At 43.3% G+C, this 21,298-nt stretch overlaps 7 protein-coding genes across 7 annotated transcripts; 4 read left to right on the top strand and 3 right to left on the bottom strand.

Moving 5' to 3' along the window:
- Nucleotides 1-260: 260 nt before the first annotated feature.
- Nucleotides 261-3,893, bottom strand: BCIN_02g09340 (hypothetical protein). The gene is made up of 4 exons (XM_024691642.1): nucleotides 2,089-3,893; nucleotides 1,391-2,041; nucleotides 602-1,339; nucleotides 261-548 (listed from the first exon to the last, which is right to left on the bottom strand). The coding sequence occupies exons 1-4, from the start codon at nucleotides 3,547-3,549 to the stop codon at nucleotides 309-311; spliced, it is 3,090 nt and encodes a 1,029-aa protein (XP_024547413.1). The 5' UTR covers nucleotides 3,550-3,893; the 3' UTR covers nucleotides 261-308.
- A 584-nt stretch (nucleotides 3,894-4,477) lies between these two features.
- Nucleotides 4,478-5,667, top strand: BCIN_02g09330 (hypothetical protein). Its single transcript, XM_024691641.1, has 2 exons — nucleotides 4,478-5,173; nucleotides 5,233-5,667. The coding sequence occupies exons 1-2, from the start codon at nucleotides 4,537-4,539 to the stop codon at nucleotides 5,349-5,351; spliced, it is 756 nt and encodes a 251-aa protein (XP_024547412.1). The 5' UTR covers nucleotides 4,478-4,536; the 3' UTR covers nucleotides 5,352-5,667.
- Nucleotides 5,668-6,234: 567 nt separating this feature from the next.
- Nucleotides 6,235-7,657, bottom strand: BCIN_02g09320 (hypothetical protein). The gene is made up of 3 exons (XM_001554309.2): nucleotides 7,313-7,657; nucleotides 6,709-7,259; nucleotides 6,235-6,632 (listed from the first exon to the last, which is right to left on the bottom strand). The coding sequence occupies exons 1-3, from the start codon at nucleotides 7,377-7,379 to the stop codon at nucleotides 6,522-6,524; spliced, it is 729 nt and encodes a 242-aa protein (XP_001554359.1). The 5' UTR covers nucleotides 7,380-7,657; the 3' UTR covers nucleotides 6,235-6,521.
- A 543-nt stretch (nucleotides 7,658-8,200) lies between these two features.
- BCIN_02g09310 (hypothetical protein) lies at nucleotides 8,201-9,110 on the top strand. The gene has a single exon (XM_001554308.2). It carries the CDS (start codon nucleotides 8,370-8,372, stop codon nucleotides 8,769-8,771), a length of 402 nt encoding a protein of 133 aa, XP_001554358.1. The 5' UTR covers nucleotides 8,201-8,369; the 3' UTR covers nucleotides 8,772-9,110.
- A 119-nt stretch (nucleotides 9,111-9,229) lies between these two features.
- On the top strand, nucleotides 9,230-12,786 carry BCIN_02g09300 (hypothetical protein). The gene is made up of 3 exons (XM_001554307.2): nucleotides 9,230-9,477; nucleotides 9,539-11,655; nucleotides 11,791-12,786. Exons 1-3 carry the CDS (start codon nucleotides 9,359-9,361, stop codon nucleotides 12,516-12,518), a joined length of 2,964 nt encoding a protein of 987 aa, XP_001554357.2. The 5' UTR covers nucleotides 9,230-9,358; the 3' UTR covers nucleotides 12,519-12,786.
- A 1,961-nt stretch (nucleotides 12,787-14,747) lies between these two features.
- Nucleotides 14,748-16,469, bottom strand: Bcasf1. Its single transcript, XM_024691640.1, has 4 exons — nucleotides 16,113-16,469; nucleotides 15,997-16,036; nucleotides 15,630-15,938; nucleotides 14,748-15,576 (listed from the first exon to the last, which is right to left on the bottom strand). Exons 1-4 carry the CDS (start codon nucleotides 16,219-16,221, stop codon nucleotides 15,192-15,194), a joined length of 843 nt encoding a protein of 280 aa, XP_024547411.1. The 5' UTR covers nucleotides 16,222-16,469; the 3' UTR covers nucleotides 14,748-15,191.
- A 152-nt stretch (nucleotides 16,470-16,621) lies between these two features.
- Nucleotides 16,622-21,003, top strand: Bcrna14. The gene is made up of 6 exons (XM_024691639.1): nucleotides 16,622-16,813; nucleotides 16,907-17,786; nucleotides 17,845-18,276; nucleotides 18,331-19,348; nucleotides 19,399-20,178; nucleotides 20,550-21,003. The coding sequence occupies exons 2-6, from the start codon at nucleotides 17,004-17,006 to the stop codon at nucleotides 20,564-20,566; spliced, it is 3,030 nt and encodes a 1,009-aa protein (XP_024547410.1). The 5' UTR covers nucleotides 16,622-16,813; nucleotides 16,907-17,003; the 3' UTR covers nucleotides 20,567-21,003.
- The last annotated feature ends 295 nt before the right edge of the window (nucleotides 21,004-21,298 follow it).

Below are 21,298 nucleotides of genomic sequence, written 5' to 3'. Positions count from 1 at the left end.
TTCGTTGGAACGGGACACCTGGATAGAAGTCTTCCACTGAACCACTTGGAGACTCATACAAACTCTAAAATTAAATGTCATCATATGTAAAACGAGTAACGGGATAGGCTTGAAAGAAAAAGGAGAAACTTGCAGTGGTAGCTTGTGCGGTCATCTCTTCTTCCCGCACTTTCCGTACAATATCTTTCATTGACTATTCTGAAAATGGAACTCCTAAAAAAATATTTGAAGTGCCGTCTGTTTCAATTGACTGCTTGAGTTGGTGCCCTATCCAATATCCAATATCATTTTGTATATTTTGTTTGAGGTTAATTATTTATAGCAGCTCCATACGTGATAGGTTGTCCATCATCCTGGAACATGTGTTGTAGGTATTCCCCTGAACTATTCAATCCGGAAGATTGCCACTCTGCTTGTTGTACTGAGAGCCTGGCAAAGTTGTAGTCCTCCATTTCGGAATCATTTATCTCCAATTTTCCACCATATACACATGGACACTGAAAAGCTTGACAAGCTTCGCAGAACGGTTTCCACCTTGTACATTTTAACTGTCAGGTTTCTTAGTAAACTGAATTTATCATTGGAAGATAAAGAAACAAACCTTGCGTCTTTTACATGAATCACAAGCTACCAACGCTTTTAGTCGATCACCCTGTACGGGTATGCCGTGTACCAGTGGATCATGAGCTCCAGAAGTTGCTACAAATAACCGCACTGCTAGGTGAAGATACTGATTTATACTTGAAGGAATCTCGACTCCACCGTCTGCAACAATAGCTTTCAAGATCGCTCGAACCAAACTTTGAATGACTAGACTGTAAAAGACTGATAGCCACCATGTTTTGCCACGTAAATTCTCCTTCTTGAAGAAGACCTTCGATAGTTGCTCAATGTACCGCTTTATTGCAGACATTAAGCTGTCCACGTTTTTGTCGTTACAGAAGCTTCCTCTTTCACCTGGTCGCGGAATGGAATTTTTGTATTCAACCTGCAAAGCTTGTCCGTCAATTTTAAACTTGTGTAGGGCATCAATAACTTGTCTCGCCTCCCTGTTATTGACAAATTTGGCAGACGCTCTGCCCCGGAAGACGCCATTGTCAAATTGATAATTAAATGCACGTGGCACTGGCAACTTGATATCGATCATTAATTTTATTACATCCTGGCTTGTCTTTGCAGATGGAATATTATCTATGATAAGATCAGTTAGAATTAAGTCTTCGAGTTGGTGGCATTTTCGGTGGGAAAATTCGTGCAAGGCGCCTAGCTTCGTAGCACGCTTCAGTTCAAGTGCTTCACGTAGGCATATCAGTGATTGCGCAATTAATTTATGTGAATCCTAGCCAAGTCAATGATCTATCCTGATTGGAACTATGGATTTTTTACTCACTGGCTCTAGTTTTGCTTGATAAATTGAAGCAGACCGCAACAGTACAGATAGATCATTGAGCGGTCTCTCTGAAGACCCGCAAAATGTTGATAGACTTTGAATGTGCGAAGAGTCCTCTGTTATTTCCCATATTATTGCAATGATGCACTGGTCAAGGGCGATGAGTGATGGCATTGAGATTGATTTTGGAAGATAGACTCCAGCCGATAATGGGAAATGAGATGGTAGTCCAAGGTTTTCAAGTAACAAATTTTTCCTGAGGGTAGCAATGGCTGAACTGAACTTGGTGTTATCGTCTCCCTCTCCCATTTCGGTGACATTGATCACGTCCTTATGTCTTCTCTTTGCGGCTTCTTCCATGCGAAGAATTTTGAGATCTGACGGGAAAGGTCCAATTACCTTGGCATCGATTCTTTCGCATCTTGAACATTTGCTTTCACGAGAATTTGAGCTTTGGTACCAATTGAGTCGACAATAGGGACACAAAATATCAATATCAGAAGACTTTGGTTGGGAAATTGATTTCGGACATAGATCGATAGATTCCATCTCTTGTGGAAGTGTGCCTCGTCTGCAGCCAATTTTAGTCCAAGAACTTTTGCCAGCTTTGTTTCCTTTCGGACAAGTATGGCAAGGATTATCTTCTGTACACTAATCGGCTTTAGCATCAATGCGTCTCGAGTATTGTACATACTTGCCTTTTTGCCCAGAATTCTGCATCTCCAACACGCCCATCCGATCATTTTGATAGCATTCACGCCGATGCGTGCAAAAGAGGTTAGGGGTCTACTGCGACCAGATCTTCCAGAAGAGGCATATCTAGACGGTGAATCACATGTAGCATCCATTGTCTGGCTTCTTAAAGAGTTATATCTTCTTCCGCTTGAATTTCTGGAGGTTTGCGTAATTTGGTTACGTCCATGCTCGCTCTGAAGACTGGAAATAGATCCTGACCTACTTCTACTAGTAGAATTTGGTAGTCCTTGCATATCAAATCTATCAAATGGTGAGTTGAAAGAGGTAGTTCTGAATGGTCGAATTGGTGATGATAATGTGGACGAATTAAAAGAATTGGTACGTGAGTTCCACCGACTCGAATCGCTTTCGGGGATGTATGAAGGTTTCGTCGTCAAAAATAGTTCGTCGGGCAATGACGCTTCCATACTGTCATGGTCGGACCAAGTGGACGAAGCATGAGATGATGATTTGAAACCTTCTGCCGATGGTCTAGAGATGTCTGCTGTTGAAGGGGATATATTCGCATGCGCCTCTCTCTGATGCCGTAATAAGAGATCACATGTTGTAAAGTGACCTGTACAACCGGGACACTTTATACCATTACCGCTTAATCGCGATCTTCGGTGCATTATGAGATCAATCTCCCGAGAGTGGGACTTCTGACAAGCTTTGCAGACGTATGCTCGGCGTCGGATATTCTGTTGAATAAGATCATAACTACTATTTTTCGAGGAGAACATGGATCCACCAGGAGAGAACATGGGTCCACTAGGATTTGCGGGCGTAGTCTCTTCACTTAAGCGTGTATTGCAATCAACATCTTTTCCATTGAGACCTGGTGGATTACCATAGATATCATCTCCGGGCATATCTAATTGTGAGCCAATTCCAGGTTGTGATAACGGTAAGCCTTCAGACGCGACATCGTTTCGGGCCAGTTGACTCGGTAATTCTGGTGGATATGGGTACATTGAATTTTGAAGCCATGGCTCTACCTCTGAGTTGGAGTCCAAGAAATCCATTTCGAAGGGGAATGGTTCGTCCAAAAGTCTTCCAGAGTCGATTGGTTCATCGTAGTGGGCAATCTCCGTGGGAGAGTTTTCAACCATAGCCTCAATGTTCCAGTTGGTAGTACTACCACGTAAGACTCTAGCATAACCTTGTTGATATTCATAGTCGAAGTTCCTGCTATGAGCAAGTGACTGAACCGCTCTTTGCTGTGAACGATCGAGATTTCCGAGTATCAGCTCATGTCTACCCGTGTCGTTCTCAAAGTCTATGATTTGTCTATAGAACTCGAGATTGCTAGGGACGTTCATGTCTTCATTGTTCTCATCAGCATACGATAGGGGTTGCAACTTTACAAGAGGACTTGTGCTCGCGCGCTCACCTGGTAGCTTTATGTCACTGGAAGATTCCATGGCGAATGACTTAAATGCGAAGCTGGATATTGAGTGGAAATAAATTAGAGAAGTCAAGGAAAATGTTTATATTGCCGAAAGAGTACTGATCCGACTGAGAATAGAAATTGGTGATGTTCACCGCTGCTGAAGATCGTTGAGGGTAGATTCTAAGCTTTTCTCTCCAAGATCTATTCAAAGCTACTGGATGATCCCGTGTACTAGATATAAGAATGAGAAGAGGTTTCAAATAATCGCTCTCAAATATTCAACTCTCGGTATCTCTCACGAGGTTGAAAAATTGGAACGGATAATGAGAGGAAGCACAAAATCCAACCGCATCAAGATATATTCAAAATTGGATCGAGTTGTAATGAGGGTAGAGTCTTTGAAGTTTGCTGACGTGCCTTGAGCAAGCAATTCCTGGAAAATGGTGGTCCTTAAACGCTGATGTAACCTTGGTTTGTACTAACCCTATGGAGTCTACTCGAGGGGTCCGTTGATTGGTCAACTCAACGCCCCGATATTGCTGACGACAGGGGAGTTGGAGGGATACACAGGACCGCCCAAACAACTGCAGTCGAGCTGGTAAGATACGTCAGTCACGACCGCCAGCCCATAGACCGAACTGTGAGTATTGAATAAGGTGAGACGTGTTTCGAGTATGCATCTGAAAATAAGGACCGACAATCAAATATCCGGCGACTTCTCTTCATCAATATATCCCAATAAGCACGAGTAAATTATTTGTATAGGACCACCAGGATTGCGGTTCTTGATTCTTTAGTCTGTACCGCAAATTATAAGATGCGAGGACCATTGACTGGAGACCACCGATTGAAGACCGCCGACTAGAGACTGCCATAATGTAAGTGAACGATCCAGCTTAGATAAAGAGAACTCATGCCACTGGTGAGGAGACTTACATTTGAATATTCATCGTCTTGTCGTGTATTGCATTCATTGACCATAATTCATTAACTTCTTTCCATCATCCGCATTTCCACAATGAGTGATCTTGTTGCATCCTCTTTCCAACGATCTGTGGCAAGTTCAACTAGCATGAACAGCTTGATTTTAGATGACCACCTGCATCCTTCACCGGATAGCTGCCATGATAAAGGGCTTGGAGAGACAATTATCAATGTCGACCCGTCTCTATACTCATCTCTTCCTATCAAGTCTTTTGATATTAGTCACAACACGCCACTATTCGATCTCAGCTTTATGGATGAGCTTCCATGTCTTGAATTATCTCCAGCCGTAAAGGGCATGTTTCCCATCGACTTCGAGTATGGGTATCAGAGTCGTATCGTACAGACGACTCTCGGTCCCCAGTACAATAAAGATACTACTCGAGATTTACAGCTGAAAATCGCCCCAGACACAAGTTGTAGGAAATCCTCCAGGGGCGCTGATTCTCGCGGTACTTACAAAAGCAACCGTATTTGTTGTTCGTTCTCAAACTGTTCTTCGACCTTTGCACGTCGAGGAGATTTGGTCCGCCATCAAAAATCTCTTCATTGCCCCAAGACGCCATGTATTTACTCGACAATGGGCTGTCTATATGAAACCGGTCGACTGGATAAGATGAAGGAGCATACAAGGAAGAAACATCCAACCATGCCTCATTTCGATCGAGCAGGTGAGTTAAAGAAGTCTGACCAAGAGTGAAGCGGAATAAAATAATTGATTGATACCCAGATACAACAAACTATCAAGAGGCTACGATCAAAAGGTTTTCGCGCTCCGAGATTTCTCATTCACCAGAAAGTGAGGTTGATTTGGCATCGGGAACATATGATTTGAGCGCATTTGTGTAGAAGGATATCAACCTTGGTGCCGCAAGTTTGGGGATGGAGTTTTCTGTCTAATGTGTACGAGACGCAAGAATACTCCCGCCTGATCAACACTGAAAAGTAGTTTACTAATGGATTGTCATGAGAGTCTCATTTTAACGATGAAAAAAAAAGCATGGTTTCATGGAAGCAAGGTCGTTGTAAATGTGAACACGTGTATACTGAGAATCGTCTTGAATTGCATGCGTGGTATGCAGATTCCCGATGTCCGATGGCGTTGCATATTTGGACTTGAATACGTGAGGAAAAACTATTGTGAAATGTTAGTAGAATCAATACAAGACACGAGAAGGAGCCAGTCATTTTCTGGTTAATTGTTTCTATGTCTAGGAGTCCCACAAGACAAAGAGCAAATAAGTTTTGTGCTACCTCACCCTTGCACCTCGTTTTCTAAGCAAACCATCAAGCAACCCACGAAACGTTCATTTCATACTCTTCATTGATTCCTCTCGCAATATGAATCCCGAGAAGCAGAAATGCAAATGCTGTTCTCAATCAAAAAGACTGAACCAAAGCTCACCAAAAAATGAAGTGGAGGAAGACACTGGGATTTGAACCCAGGACCATCTGGAATCTAGATTCTGAGAGCTGGAATCAGATACGCTACCACTGCGCCATGCCTTCGATTATACATTATGTTAATTGATGAAATAGAAGCTGTTACCTGAGTCTGTAAAGATCAAGTGTTCCATTGTGTTGAGTGAAGATGAAAAATAAGGTGGTGTGGGGAAAAGGGAAAGCGGAAAGGGGCATGGCGACATGACGGCGTAGCCTTGAGTTTAGGGACAACACGACTTGTCAGATACTTTGTTATCTACTTAGATAATTTTATGATATTAAGGCGGCTTGAATTATAAAATTGTCACACTGATAGAGAACTCGAAGATGTCTGTATATGAAGTCTTGCAAGTATCGCATGATGATCACATCAGCACAGGACAATAACAATGAATTTGGGACATAGACTCATAGGAAGAGGGTAAATGTAGTGTTGTATGGATTGATTTTAGCCAATCAATACAGAAAAAGCAAATATATCAACGCCGACCCGAGACTTATGTATGTGTCTGGATATTTGTTCTAGAAGCCTTCACCCATAAAAGCAAAAGACTAGATCTCATCTCGGAAAGGTCCTCATTTCTTTCCCTTCTTTCCTTTAGCTGTGGGTCCCATGGTAGCCTCTCTTTTTGCTTCGTCTCTCTTCTTTTGCTCCTCTACCCTTCTATTCTTCTCTGCTTCTTCGGCCTGCGTAACATTAGCATAATTTCAAAAAAAAAAAAAAGGGGGGGGGGGGGGGGGGGGGAAGGGAGGTAGAACATACTGCCTTTTGATCTTCTCTCACTTTTCTCTCCTCTCTGATCTTTTTCAATCTTGCCAAATCGGCTTGAGCTTCATCAGTCTTCCCAGCAAGATGTAATTTTTGATATGCTTCTCTCTTCTTTTGTGCCTCGATTGCCTCTCTTTCCTTGCGACTCAACTCTTGAGGTTTCTTGCTGACGCTCATTTTTGCAACTTCTCCAGCAACTTCATCAACGGATTTTGGTGGTGCCTTGGCTTGGTCTCTAGCAGCCTTGCTATGATTGGGATTGGCGGGCATGTCATCATCCTCACTATCTTCCTCGCTATCGGTTGGGAGATCACCAACTTGTGCTACTTTTTGGTTCTTCTTCTTGATGGCAGCTTCTTTCTTGGCTTTGGCGGCGGCGCGACGTTGTTCACGGGTCATCTCTTGCTTCTCTTCTGCCTCTTCCTCAGATGATTCCTCCTCCGACTCCTCTTCTTCTTCTGAGGATGAATCATCGGCATTCTTTTCGCGAATTTCGTTTCCATTGGCGTCGAGAGGTCGAAGATCACGAGAGAAGTGTTTACCACCTATTGAAATGATCGAATCAGCATGTTTCACAATGTAGTACCAATATTCTTACCTCCACGAGTGAACTTCTTGAATTTTCCACCTCTGCCACGTCCGGCTGCTGGTCCTCCTGGAGCCATCTTGGATTTAGATAATATCGAGAGATCCAAACGGAGAGTATAAGATTTGAGATTTGATGGCGTTGAAGAGTTTGTTGAATGTCAAAGTCAGGGTATCTTTTTTATCTTGTGATGTCAGGTAAGAGGACGATGACTGATTGTGCTTTTAATCCATTCAGAAGATGTCGATTTTAGTGCGGGGCACATACAAAAATCAGCCCCGCCGTAGTAATAAGAGTCTTTAGCCCAGAAAGAGGGTAATTTTGACCAATGAGATAATGAATAAAATAAATTACACCAAACGCCGAGTGGCCGATGAATTACTTCGTAGAAGCTCAGATCAGTGTTAGTTTGGCGCCAATGCTCGCTTAAATCACATGATGATGAAAATTCGAGTACAAGATCATCTCCAATCTTCGAATTCGGCTTCCTTTTTCTTTTTCTCTTCATAAAACTAAAACTGATTCCTCAATATTCACTCTGGTCTTTTGTCTTTCAATGGCGGGATCTTGGAGGGGAAATTGCAGGATAGAAGAGAATCTTTTCGTTTACTTACCCTCCATCCTATGGCATGAGAATGCGTTGGGTCATGGAGAAATATAAAAAACGGGACATTTACATGCATTTATTGTTGTTTTCTTTTACTGTTTTCGGGGCCAATTACAATCGATCGGCATTGTCTTGGGATTCAACGGCATGATTTCCAGTTTGCGCGCGATTAGATCTAATCATTGAGCTCTAGTCGTCGCCAATTTACTTGCTTTCAGCCATACCGAAACGGACAAAGAATGTTTGCAGTGCGAGATGAAGAATTTTTGATCTTGGTTGCCAAATCCAGTCTCGTCTGCAAGTTCTTTGTTCCCATCAAGTAAAGAGGGTAAGAATTGTACCGTCAAGAAGATTCAAATTAATCTTTCAATTGTGACCATTTGCTATACCTGCCAACCATCCTGGAATCTACTCACCTTTAGTCATTGTCGACCTCAATTCTTTCGAGACTTAGCTAGAAATATGTCCGCATGTCCAGCCTGCGACCGTCCCCTCGTCCTACCTCCCGCACTTGCATACATTGCTCTCAAGTTCCCTCAAATTAGAGCCTCCATCGATTGTGATCGCACATTACCGCGTTGCAAAGACTGTGACCAAGCAGCAGCAGAGAAACGCGCCGCTGATGCAATCCATCCACCACCATATTATACCAATCCTGTCGCGCAAATTAAGAAACAAATCGACTTGGTGCAAGAATTGATCGAGGCAGGGGTGCGGCGAGAAGAATTGGAGATGGAACTTCCTGCTCTGATGAAAGAAGGCGTGTTAAGATTGCAGAATAGGGATGCAAATATACGAAGTGCCTGGCATGAATATTGGGAGATTTGGGGATGGCAACAAGGACAACCTCGACCTGGAATGTAGTATGCGCTTGGAGGCTATCAGAATGGACATGTGCAATATGTGCAATATGAGCCATGCGAGACACGAGGTTTTACATTCATTATTGAATGGAGATTTTATATATAGATCTTGGAAGAACTTCACATTTGGTTGGATGCTCGACATGTTTTCAAGCAGCTCGAGAGCAGGTAGTTAGGTTAGACGGTGGCTTGGACCTCAGGTACCAATTTTTGTAAGGCTTGTAAGGGTATGTTGCTGTCGAAAACTACTCCATAGCGCATGCGTCCACATTATCGAACGTCTGTGGGGACGGATAAGAAGCAGTTGTAGAGGAATGATAAAATATGACCGAGCTATCCAACATATCAATCAACGTGAAGATGTAAATATTTCGAGTTGTGATGGTGATCTTTGTTTTAATGATGTTTAACAAAACCCCCTGAATATCTATTTCATTATTCATAGCCAAGAAATACCACGTAGGTTCCTTCAGATGACGCAAATGAATCATTTTCAGGGTTCTTCAACAGCATTGATCCTCGGGGTCACCAACCAACATCAAAACACAACATCAACAGCAATTATAATTCCACGTCTGTCAGACCAAAATGGCAGCGTTTCTACGTGGAAAACAGGCAGGTATACAAAATGATTTATCTGCTGGTATATTGCCAGGTCTATTTGCGCCTGATGATCTAGATCGCTTCGGCATCAATTCTCAAATAGGGTATGCCCAGGTCTGCTGCCGTGTAAACCGAAGGCATTCAACTAACTTCTCGCCCTCTTAGTTCTCTCGCATTCGATCCAGTACAATCTCTGCTTGCCGTGGGAACGAACGAGACGACATTCGGAAGTGGCCAAATCTATATCTTTGGTCAGAAGAGGGTTCAAGTCAAGCTCACATTACCCCGCCGGGCATCAGTCAAAACCTTACAATTTTGCGCCGATAGACTTATCAGTGTGGATTCCAAGAACGAAGTGATAGTATGGGATTTGGCAACGGCAAAGAAGTTGGCGGCTTACTCTCCGCCAGGAGTAGTAACAACCATTGTGACGGATCCTATGCTGGATTGGTGCTTGATCGGATTACAAACTGGAGATATCATCTGCTACGATTTGGATAGAGAGAAGCTTGCGCCATTACGCCTTCCCAACTTCTGGCGCGAAATGAACCCACGATCGAGGTTATTAAGCTGTGTGTCTTTACAACTACATCCTAGAGATATTGGACAGTTGTTGATAGGATATACGGAAGGAGCTGTGATATACTCGTTCAAGCAAAACAAACCCATTAAATTCTTTCAATATGAAGTTCCAGCTGGAGCTCCTGGTGGAAATGGAGATCCCACGGGAAAGGGTGTTCCGAGGCAACCACGTCTTACACAAGCTATATGGCACCCAACCGGAACATTCATTGCTACAGCGCATGATGATGCAAGCATTGTATTTTGGGATCCTAAAGATGGACGGATTGTAATGGCTCGAACCTTACAAGATACACATGTAAATGTACCTGGCTCACAACCGCAAGGCTCCAGTAATACTTTCTCGTTAAAAGGAGATTTTGCAAAAATAGCTTGGTGCTGCAAAGGAAACCCCGATGATACTGGTCTACTCATAGCTGGTGGTATTCCCACCACCACATCTCAAAAAGGATTGACATTTATGGAGTTGGGAGTAACTCCTGTTTATGCGACTTCCACTTGGCAAATTTTGACTGATCACTTTGATGGAAAACGTTCAAACTTCCTACCAATTCCTGTCGATGTGGAGATAGCGGATTTTTGTCTTATTCCTCGTGCTTCTCCACATTTTGCCGGTGCTCAAGATCCTATTGCCGTTATAGCACTTCTGACATCTGGTGAGGTAGTTACATTAAGCTTCCCTAGTGGTCATCCTATCTCACCCACCAATCAACTCCACCCTTCTCTTACATTTGTTCATCCTTTCGTCAATTTTGTGGCTGTATCTGCCGTTGATCGTGGACGATGGCTAGGAATGACAGAAACCCGAGCTATTGGTCCTCAACTTTTGAAAGGAGGGGCAGAGGGAGTAAAGCATTTACGGAGATATGAAGCTCGTAATATTATCCAGACGGCTCACGGTGACGGTACAGTCAGAATTTGGGACGCTGGTCATGGGGATGAATTAGAAAACTCCGGCATGCTTCAAATCGATGTGGCCAGAGCTGTTGCGGGTGCTGAATTTGTCAGTATCTCTGCTGTCAACATGGCTTCAAGTACTGGGGAGCTGTGTGTTGGAACAGCAGCCGGTGAAGTCGTGGTTTACAGATGGGGTGGCAATAGAGCCTATGGTAGCGAGCAACCGGCAAACGAGAGGCAGCCAGGAGGTATCACGGATATTTCTATTCGTGCAGAGCCATCTCTCAAAGAAGGTTTACAGCCATTTATTCTTTATGATATGGCACAAGGACCCATTAGTGCGATCCGCATGTCAGATGTTGGATTTGTAGGAGTTGGGTCTGAAGGTGGAATCTTCTCAATCATCGACCTCCGAGGGCCATCGGTCATTTTCACCACTGCAATGAGCGACTTCATCAAGCAAGATAAAAGAAGTAGTTTCATGAGAAAGGGGAGTAGCCAAACTACTGCCAAACCAGAGTGGCCCGTTTGTATTGAATTTGGAGTCATGACACTAGATGATGATAAATACTCTAGCATTGCTTGTTTCGTGGGAACAAATAGTGGCAAGGTCGCCACATTCAAAATCTTACCACAACAAAATGGTGGATATACAGCTCAGTTAGCAGGAGTAACCTCTTGTTCCGATAAAGTCATTTCAATTACACCCATTGTAGCCGAAACAGGAAAACCTGCATCAGCAACAGGTCCTATCGTAGCTGCACTCCGTAATGGACAGCAAACACATGGTGCCCTTGTAGTTGGTAAGTTTATTATAGCCGTGGTTGCTATTGGCCTCCTTTTCTATTTGAGGAGGTCATTAGCTTCTAATCCCTTCGGTCATTCCTTTATTGACCAAGTTCGTCATTACATATGACATAATACTAATAAATCTATAGTTACCCAAACTGAAGCTCGCATATTCAAACCCTCTAGTGCCAAAGGTGCACACAAAACTTTCGATGATGTCTTTTGTGACTCTGCTGCCGTAACCGAATTCGAACTTCATGGTTTTGCTCTCGTCGGGGTTTTTGGTGATGGAACAGCTCGCGCTTACTCACTCCCAGCACTCAAAGAAATTGGCTCATCGAAACTTGACATGCTGGACAAAACCCGCTCATCAAATAGTGTCGTCACACCTTCTGGGGATATTATTGGTTGGACTGGCCCTAGTGAGATAGCAATGGTTAATGTTTGGGGAACTGGACTTCCACTTGGAAGAAGTCAAGATAAATTGTTTAATCCTGAAGCGTTGATTCCTCCTCGTCCCACGATCTCAAATCTCCAATGGATATCTGGAACTCAACACGTTTCCCCCACTGACCTCGATCTCTTAATTGGTGGTCCCGATCGTCCACCTAGTAAACGTATGCTTGCCGCTTCGGCCGAAGAAGAACGATTAGCTCGTAATGCTGGAGGTGGAGCTGGACCTAGTGGGAGTCAAGAGGGGTGGGGTGATTACATGACTAGACAACTTAATGAGAGGACAGAAAATCTTAATATCATGGGAGATAATTTGGACAAGGTACAAGAGAATAGTGCGGGCTGGGCGGATGACGTTAGTAAGTATGTCAATAAACAGAAGAGGAGTATGTTGTTAGGAGGAATTACTGGGAAATGGTTTTAACGGGCAATTAAATGGACGGTGAGGGCAGATGAGTGTATTGAATGGGCGTTCTTGGGATTTAGTGGATACCTGGCTTGGGAACACATCGAGGATACTGAAAACCATCCGAGTTTTTGAAGTATACGAGAGTATGAATGACGGGCGTTAGATTAGTGAGTTTAACTTCATATCCCGTATGACATCTCGTTTCAACGAAAAGCTATTGCGTTTTGACGTATGAATACAAAATTTATGTAATTATCGATGTTGTGAATACTACTAATTGATATTTGATCTGGGTTAGAAGAGCATTTGGTACAAACACCCCGCTTGAGTTGTCTAGATCAGATGGCGTCCGCTCGATATGATTGTAGTCTAAATTGACCAAGCTATCTTCAGATTCATGTATTCATTCAATTGAATTATGTCTATGAAAGTTTCATAATGTAATAAGCAATGACGTTACGTCCAGTTCGGTTTTGGCCAAACATGTTGTTGTGGGTGGCAGACCAAGGACCCCAAGCAGGGTATTCAGGGTTAATGTTGGGGCCGATTCCGGGACGGACAGGCGGGTTAGGGAACAGACGATCTGATGAAGGTCTAATAACGGTCTGATAATGGGTATATTTCATTTTTGCTTGTACTAACAGGGCCAGTGGGTCTGAGATATTTTTAGATACAGATTTATTTTTGTGTGGATTTAACTTGGAGTGTTATTTGTTTGCCTGGTTGGTTGTTTGTACTTGAGAGTTGAGTTGAAGCGCGAGTTGTGCACATTTGAGAGCTGGTTGGAATACTTGGGGGTACGTGGATTGAATAAAGCTTTAGAGGAGTTCAAAGGAAAGGAATTGCAAAATTGGCGATTGCAACAGAATTGCATAAGAGTGCTCAAACTGTTTTTATCGTAAAAGTAAAATAACATTCATGCATTCATTCACACTACATGCTGGCTAGCAGGTCTGCTAGTAGGTGTGTGGACTGACAAGATATCACAAAAATAGACTTGGGAATATTTTTTGACATAATGATTTCTCAGAAAGTGGAAAACAAGAAGATGGATTTTGGAAATTTCGAGAGTCGACAAGTGTCCCACCAGTCCATGCACCCACTGGTGGTCTCGTGAGAAACCTCAAGTCCTTCTTAGCATATACATTGCCACGGCCGTATCTAGGTATCTGTAATATTTTCAGCACAGAACATCTTCAATGAGCCAGTATGGCGGTTTGGTGGCCTGGAAATGCGGCATGGTGAAAGGTTGATGATCGAGAACTTCTCCAACGTTTAGTTGTCTGAATGAGTGGAGATTCTCATATTTATATAGCCGTTTTCTTGCTCATCTTAATTCTAATCATCTCACATCAAGCCTCATCAATTGCATTACATTCTCAAGTCTTCCATCTGCAAAACACTCAGGCGAATTCCAAACCTCTTTCAAAACCATAGAAAAAAGTCTCTCTTCTACTAAACAATAAACATGTCGACCCAAGGTGTCAAGAAAACAGTCGGCTTCGCCACTGAAAGAAACACAACATACGAAGCACCCAAGCACAAGAATCCACTTGATGATGAACGAGCCAAAGAGGGAAAGAAGAGAACTGCTTCCAGTCCAGATCGAAAGGAAAAAACAAAGTCACAGAGGCCCATTTTACCGCTTAAGGGGGCCAAAAAATGAGAAAAGGCATTTCGTTGTCTTGTTTTGATGTAGAACTGAGCGTGGTGTTGGATATTGGAGATTAGACATGGTCTGAGATCTATTCTCTTGCGAGTTGGGCGTCTAGGCGTTTGGGTGTTTCGTTACTAGCTAGCTGGCTGGCTGGCTGGCTGGCTGGGCTTCATTTGGACACAGTCCAGATTAGATTAATCATTGAATGATTGGTAAATGCGGATAAAAAGTTTGAATCTCCTGGAATCATTCCCTGCTATCACCCTCGCAATGATTTCTTTGTTGAGTGAAAACGATGATGTATACATGCTTGTGTGTGTCTGCTACTATATTGGGACATTCTCCTGTCAGTGCCACCACCAACCGTAGTTGTACGAATAGAAGTCGACAATGGCCCCTATCTTGGGAAGACATTTTCAAACAGAAGATTATATACGTAGCTCGGAATATGAATAGGACTTTGGTTGTATTAAGGTGTGGATTTGGTACTCGGGATGGTATAACATCGAAAGGACCACCAATAGGTGCATAGACTGACGGGTCACTTCTTGACTTTCGAAATTTTTAATAAATTCATTCTTCAATTGTGTGATATCAGAATTTGTCTCTTTATTGTTCAATTACTAATGAATCATTGTTATAATTCCTGAGGTATACAAATCAATATTCTAAGAGATATTCTCAAGTCCATTTTTGTAGTGCGGCCGGCCTTTTCATGAATATGCGACAAGTACTGTCGATAATCCAATTCGTCAGCATGGAGAGATGAGATAAGCATAACATTATTGCATATAATGTTTCAACGCAAGAAAAGGACCCTGAGGTCAGATGAAAATATGTTCATAACTGTTATGCTACACTAAAAGCATTCGAAAGTCTATTTGATATTCCTATTTAGAGTATCATTATTGACTCTTTGTATTCATCATGTAACTATCTTGATATTTGCTTTCCTCCCAGTCATAACCTATCGTAACGCGCTCAATGAATTCTAAAATCAAAAACTATGTATTGGGTATGGGGTATTGAAATTAGGCGGCCATGACAACATCAACTTGATGTGTAACACCACCAGTTTTATCGGAGATTGGCTTCTCAACACCATCCATCTCCATGTCATCATCTCCAGCACCCTCTTCTTCCTCGCCTTCCTCATCGGATTCTCCACTGCTCTCAGCCTCAAGATCTTCACTCTCATCACCAGTTTCTTCAGCAGCAGCTCCCTCGGCTTCTGCGCCAGCCATCTCTGAATCTTGTTCCATTGCATCTGGGTCAACTGCACCACTTTCCTCTCCCTCAACTTCCTCGTCCTCATCCTCTCCAGCTTCTTCGGCGCCATACTCTTCTCCATCAGCGACCAAATCTGCCTCAGGTTGTTCAGGTGGGAATTCAGCAGGGGCAGATGCATCAGAGTCCCTGTAAATCAATGTTAGCGTGTAGATTTGCCTAACGAGCGCATGGTGACTTACCACTTGATAGCAAATCTAGTGACACGGGGTTTCTCAGCAAGAACATTTCTCTTGACTCGATCTAGGAGTGGCTTGGCGGGGGGATCGGCGTTCAATTCCTCAGAATCATATTCGTTGTTAACATAATAGCCAACTCTAACAAATTCTCTACCATCGTAGGCGCAAGTGAGAAGAATGACAGTAACACCGAGGATTTCTGCGTCTGGGATTCGCTTGGTGTCTGGGGCATCTGCCTGGAAGAGGAATTTGTTTGTGCCGACTGGGATAGGACCGACAAGGAGAGAATCGAGTTCTTGGTCATGTTCATCGCTTTGGTTTGTTAATTTCAGATTTGAAGTAGGCAAAACTTGAGGAGGTGGAGACATACGACGTGGCGGAACCAACATAGGTCAATTTCCATTCGAGATCTATGATGAACAAGTAGATTAGTGATTGTAAAGATGGAGGCGAAGACTATCCCAAGAGGGGCAGAATAGAACTTACCCTTTTGCAATGCCTCGAGACACTCAAAGGTGATCTCGAACTCATAAGGATCCCCAAATTTGGCTGGATTGTTGAGGACATTGACACCGAGAAGTGAGACGACAGACATCTTAAAAGTGGCTGATTTTGCGGTTTCGTATAATGTTTAGATGAGTTCCAAGTATCGATTCAAAATGTGTATTCTTTTTACCCAAAAGACGCCAATCGAGTGAATGTTGTGAGGTTGTGATTTCGATTGTATTGTGTATTGGAAGAAGAGAAGAAAGCACGGGGGGGTCGAGATGAATAAAGTCGATAAATTGGTTGATGGGGCAGCATTTAGTTCCAAATACCACGGTGAGTAGTGGCAGTATTAACGCGTGTGGAAAATGCAAATCGCGTGTATTGAGATGTTTGAACCGCGACTTCCACTTTAGACATTGCGCTAGTCTCCTTTGACATTAGCGCACCTCTCTCATTTTTTATCGCCTTCTTTCCAAGGTTGCTGCTAGGTACTTATTATTAGTTAAGAGCTCTCAACTTTTGGCGACATCCATCTACAAGGAAGGAAATCTTGTTCGTTTCTTTTCTTGATGAGTCTCTCAACAGCAACAATAATCAAGAACATCAACAGTTGATTGATTTGGATACCCTACCTACTTTCTTTGTTGCGCCGACGATCCTTTGACTTTGCGCGCAAGTTTGTTGCACTTTCTGCACAGGTTAGCCTTACATTACTTAGCTTGTCCTCCTCAACATCTTTCCACTACAACGACACGAGCGCATTTGCTAACTAATCATCAATGATCCTCTAGACACTTTGAACCATTAATATTTACCAAACATACCAACTTCACTCAGCCTCGGCGCTCGCGCATCCAAACAACAAATCAGAACGGTCTTGTCTTCAAAATGGCGGAGGAAGATGCAGATATAGCTCTTTTACATCAGTTTCAGGCAGGTCAAGAAGCTACGGCTTGGGAAGATGGAGATAATGAAGTCGCAGAGGGTGATCTACCTTCCAATACAGAAGATAACAACGAACATGTCAAGCAAGATTCCGTTAAAGATGCCCAAGTTTCTCGTGCTTTGTCTCCTTCAGGCGCAGCCGCTTCGGCCGCTGGCGACGATTATGACCCTTCCTCTGTTACATCCCTTCCAGCTGTGGTAACTGAACAAGATTCTACAAGACCCAGCTCTCAAACTTCTGTGCGCAAACCAAAAACTGTCGGAGGATTTATTGCAGATGATTCTGATGAGGAGAATGACGAATCTACACCAATTAATACTGGACATTTGCAACTTCCAGCCTCTGATGACCCCAAACGATCTCCTTCTCCATTGCAAAATTCTATTACTCAACAGGAAGTACCCATCAAAATGGAGAATCAAGTTGATTCCAAGCCCGAGGCACTTTCCTCTGTTCCCAATTCCATTAACCCGAGTAACGTTGGAACACCTATAGAACAATCTTCGGTGCAAGTGCCCATTCCTGTTGGTACATCACAAAGTACATCTGTTCCTAGAGCTCGCCTACCCCATGATAAGATCGGTATGCTTGAAGATCGGGTCAAGGAGGATCCTCGAGGTGACATGGAAGCATGGCTTTCTTTGATTGGTGAGCATCGCAAGCGTAACAAGTTGGATGATGCCAGAGCAGTCTATGAAAGATTTTTAAAGGTCTTTCCACATTCTGTAAGTTATAAGCCATGTGCACTCTTTTCCCTCGCGACCCTTACTAACAGCGAATCAGGCGGAGATTTGGGTTGCTTATACTGAAATGGAACTCGAATACGAAAACTTTAGTGCAGCAGAACAAATCTTTGGCAAATCATTGTTGACGGTCCCGAACATTCAATTATGGTCGGTTTATTTGAACTACATACGTCGCATGAATGACCTTAATGTCGATCCCAGTGGTACAGCTCGTGCAACCGTGTCTCAAGCATACGATTTTGTGTTGGCAAACATTGGGATTGATAGGGATTCTGGTAAAATTTGGCAGGATTATATTCAATTCATTCGTAGTGCACCTGGTTCAATTGGTGGCAATAGTTGGCAAGATCAACAAAAGATGGATCAATTGCGAAAAGCCTATCAACGTGCCATCTGTGTTCCCATGTCAAACGTGAATGAATTATGGAAACAATATGATCAGTTTGAGATGGGCTTGAACAAGATGACGGTAGGTTTTGGTTCTCAAATTTTGTCATGGTTCAAAACTGACAGGTCACGTTAGGGTCGCAAATTTCTTCAAGAGAGATCTCCAAATTACATGACTGCAAGAAGTGCGAATACTGCGCTTGAAAATATCATTCGCGGACTTCAGCGCACAACTTTACCTCGACTTCCACCGGCTTTTGGATTTGAGGGTGATCAAGAATATTTACATCAACTCGATCTATGGAAGAAGTGGATATCTTGGGAACAGGAAGATCCTTTGGTTTTGCAGTCGGATGAGCCGGATGCTTACAAACAGCGCATCTTGTATGTCTACAAGCAAGCTGTCATGGCATTACGCTTTTGGCCTGAGATCTGGGTAGATGCTGCTGAGTGGTGCTTCAACAACAACTTAGACAAGGAAGGCGACACTTTTCTCGCCGATGGAATTGCCGCAAACCCTGAAAGTTGTCTATTAGCTTTCAAAAAAGCCGATCGACTTGAATCTACGCTCTCTACTGAGGAAGCTGGGAAGACTGATGTTGAGAAAGGAACAATTGTCCGGGCACCTTACGCCAAACTTCTGGAATCTCTTTATGAACTGATCGCGGAGTTGAAAGTCAGAGAGACAAAAGAAAAAGCCAAACTTGAGGAAAACTCAGCTATCGACGCTTCTATCAGTGCAATTGTGAGAAAGGCAGAGGATGATGATGATGATAGTGATCCTGATAAAGATGCTCGAGAAAGTGCTAAAGCTGCTCAACTGAATGCCATCACACAGGGCTATGAAATGCAGAGAAAACTTTTGCAGAGAACCGTATCTTTCTCCTGGATTGCACTAATGAGGGCTATGCGACGCATTCAAGGAAATGGTGCAATCGACGCCAAAACTGGATCCAGATACGTCTTTGCTGAGGCCCGTCAACGTGGCATGATCACAAGTGAAGTTTACGTTGCCAGCGCGTTGATTGAACATATGGTATACAAGGACAAATCTGGTACTAAGATCTTTGAAAGGGGTGCTAAACTTTTCCCAACCGATGAAGCCTACCTTCTAGAGTATCTAAAGCACTTGATTTCCATTTCTGACATCACCAGTAAGTATTTTACCTCGGTAATTTTCTCGTCCATGCTAATCGTGACATAGATGCTAGGGTAGCTTTCGAAACTGCAGTTAGTCGTCTAGCACAGAAACCTGAAACTGTTTACAAAACAAAGCCACTATATGTTTACTTCCATAGCTACGAGTCTAAATTTGGAACACTAGATCAAATCAAGAAGCTAGAAAAGCGCATGGCAGAACTCTTTCCGGATGATCCAAAGCTTCTCAGATTTTCTTCGCGCTATAGTGTGGATGGATTCGACCCTACTGCCGTACGACCAATTGTTTCGCCTGCTTCACAAATGAGACCCAAATTGGTCATGCAATCAATTGAGCAAGCCCCATCCGTTCCAGATAGTCCACGTCCTCAGTACGTACAAGAGCAAAGCCCTCGCCCACAGCAACCGCCACCGTTTATGCATAATCAAAACACAAACTCACCAAAGCGGCCATTCCCAACCGAAGATTTTGAAAGCGAGCTCAACCCTCCACGAAAACTCGCTCGGGGTCAGTCTCCTTTGAAGGGAGCCGCAGGACGCAGATTGGCGCAACAAAAGGGAATACAACAAACCCAAGGCACACCTGCATGGCAATCAAACGCCGCACCATATGTAATTCCAAGAGATATCACATTCCTCCTTAGCATCATTCCTCGGTCTGATATCTATCTTCGCGACCCACAATTGAAGGGCGTCAAATTCATTCCAAATGACTTGGTGCAGCTCCTTGCCCGTACGGAGGTACCGGACTTCATGCAATGGAAAAGTGCGCGAGAACAACCTCAAAAATCTCAACAACCACAACAATCACAACAACGCTATGACGGTATGACACCCAGTTACCAAGCTCCCAATACTCGTGAATCACATGGTTATGGTGTACAAAATACTGGAAATAATGGATATTCCGGGGAGCAGCAGCGCGTGTCGCAGCCTGGTTATCTTCCTGTAGATGACCGAGTTTCAAGCGTAATTCAGGGTCATGATTACACCAGGTCTCCGGCTACACCCCAAGACAATCAATGGGGAGGCGGGTATAGCCAAGCAACTTCTCACTCACGAAATGCGAGTTTTGAAAATAGAGGATGGCAAGGGCATCAACAACAGCCTGGAGCATATATTCAACCTCAATGGCCCGGCAATGGAAATGCCAATGGTGGATATTATCATTGAAGCTAACTTTTGAATCTTCTACAGGATATTCTTATCGATAATGATAATTCTTTCAGCGATCATGATTCTGTTGTCGACCTCACATCAAAAAGTTTCCTTCGTAATCTCAAAACCAGACGCAAAATGTATATTTAAACAACCTTTCTTCTTCACCATACCCTACATATCTCGAGTTTCTCCAAATTGACGTCGTTTCTGGTGGTTGATGGGAGGAGTGGCATAGATGAGGTATTTCTGGTTCACCAGATTCTTTTCCGCTAGAGGTCCTGCGCCGTACCGGTTATTCGTTTGGTGGAAAGGGGTTGATCGTAACGAAACAGAAAACTGTGCACAAGGATATGCAATTCTATACCTTCATAGTATGGCGTTTGGGAGGGAGCTTCAAGTTTTACTACATTATGCCAGCCAGTCAGCTCTGAATGTATATTAAAGAAGAACATGGCGTAATCGATGAATGCAAATGATGATTATCATACCAAAATGAGATCCTGTGCATATTTTTCTGTTCGAGAGTTGTGTTTGATTCTTTGGCTTGGTGAGGGGTAGTGGGCGATTGATGTTACACTGCGTGCATAAGTACTTGTGGCACAAACTACGATGTGTCATGTAGCAGTTATCTGAGATGCCAACAGGGGAGATCAAGGTGCATGTGTGTTTCAACTTTTACTCTTGTATGCATGTACTGCAATCAATTCATGCTTGGAAGGGAGAAGGACTGGCTATCATAGTCGTGGTACTAATCTTTCCAACCCTCTGTTTTTACCACCCTCCCT

This window comes from Botrytis cinerea, chromosome 2 (assembly GCF_000143535.2).
Source record: "Botrytis cinerea B05.10 chromosome 2, complete sequence".
NCBI lineage: Eukaryota > Fungi > Ascomycota > Leotiomycetes > Helotiales > Sclerotiniaceae > Botrytis > Botrytis cinerea.
The sequence above is the reverse complement of the archived record's forward strand: the minus strand, read 5'-3'. Positions and strand labels throughout refer to the sequence as shown.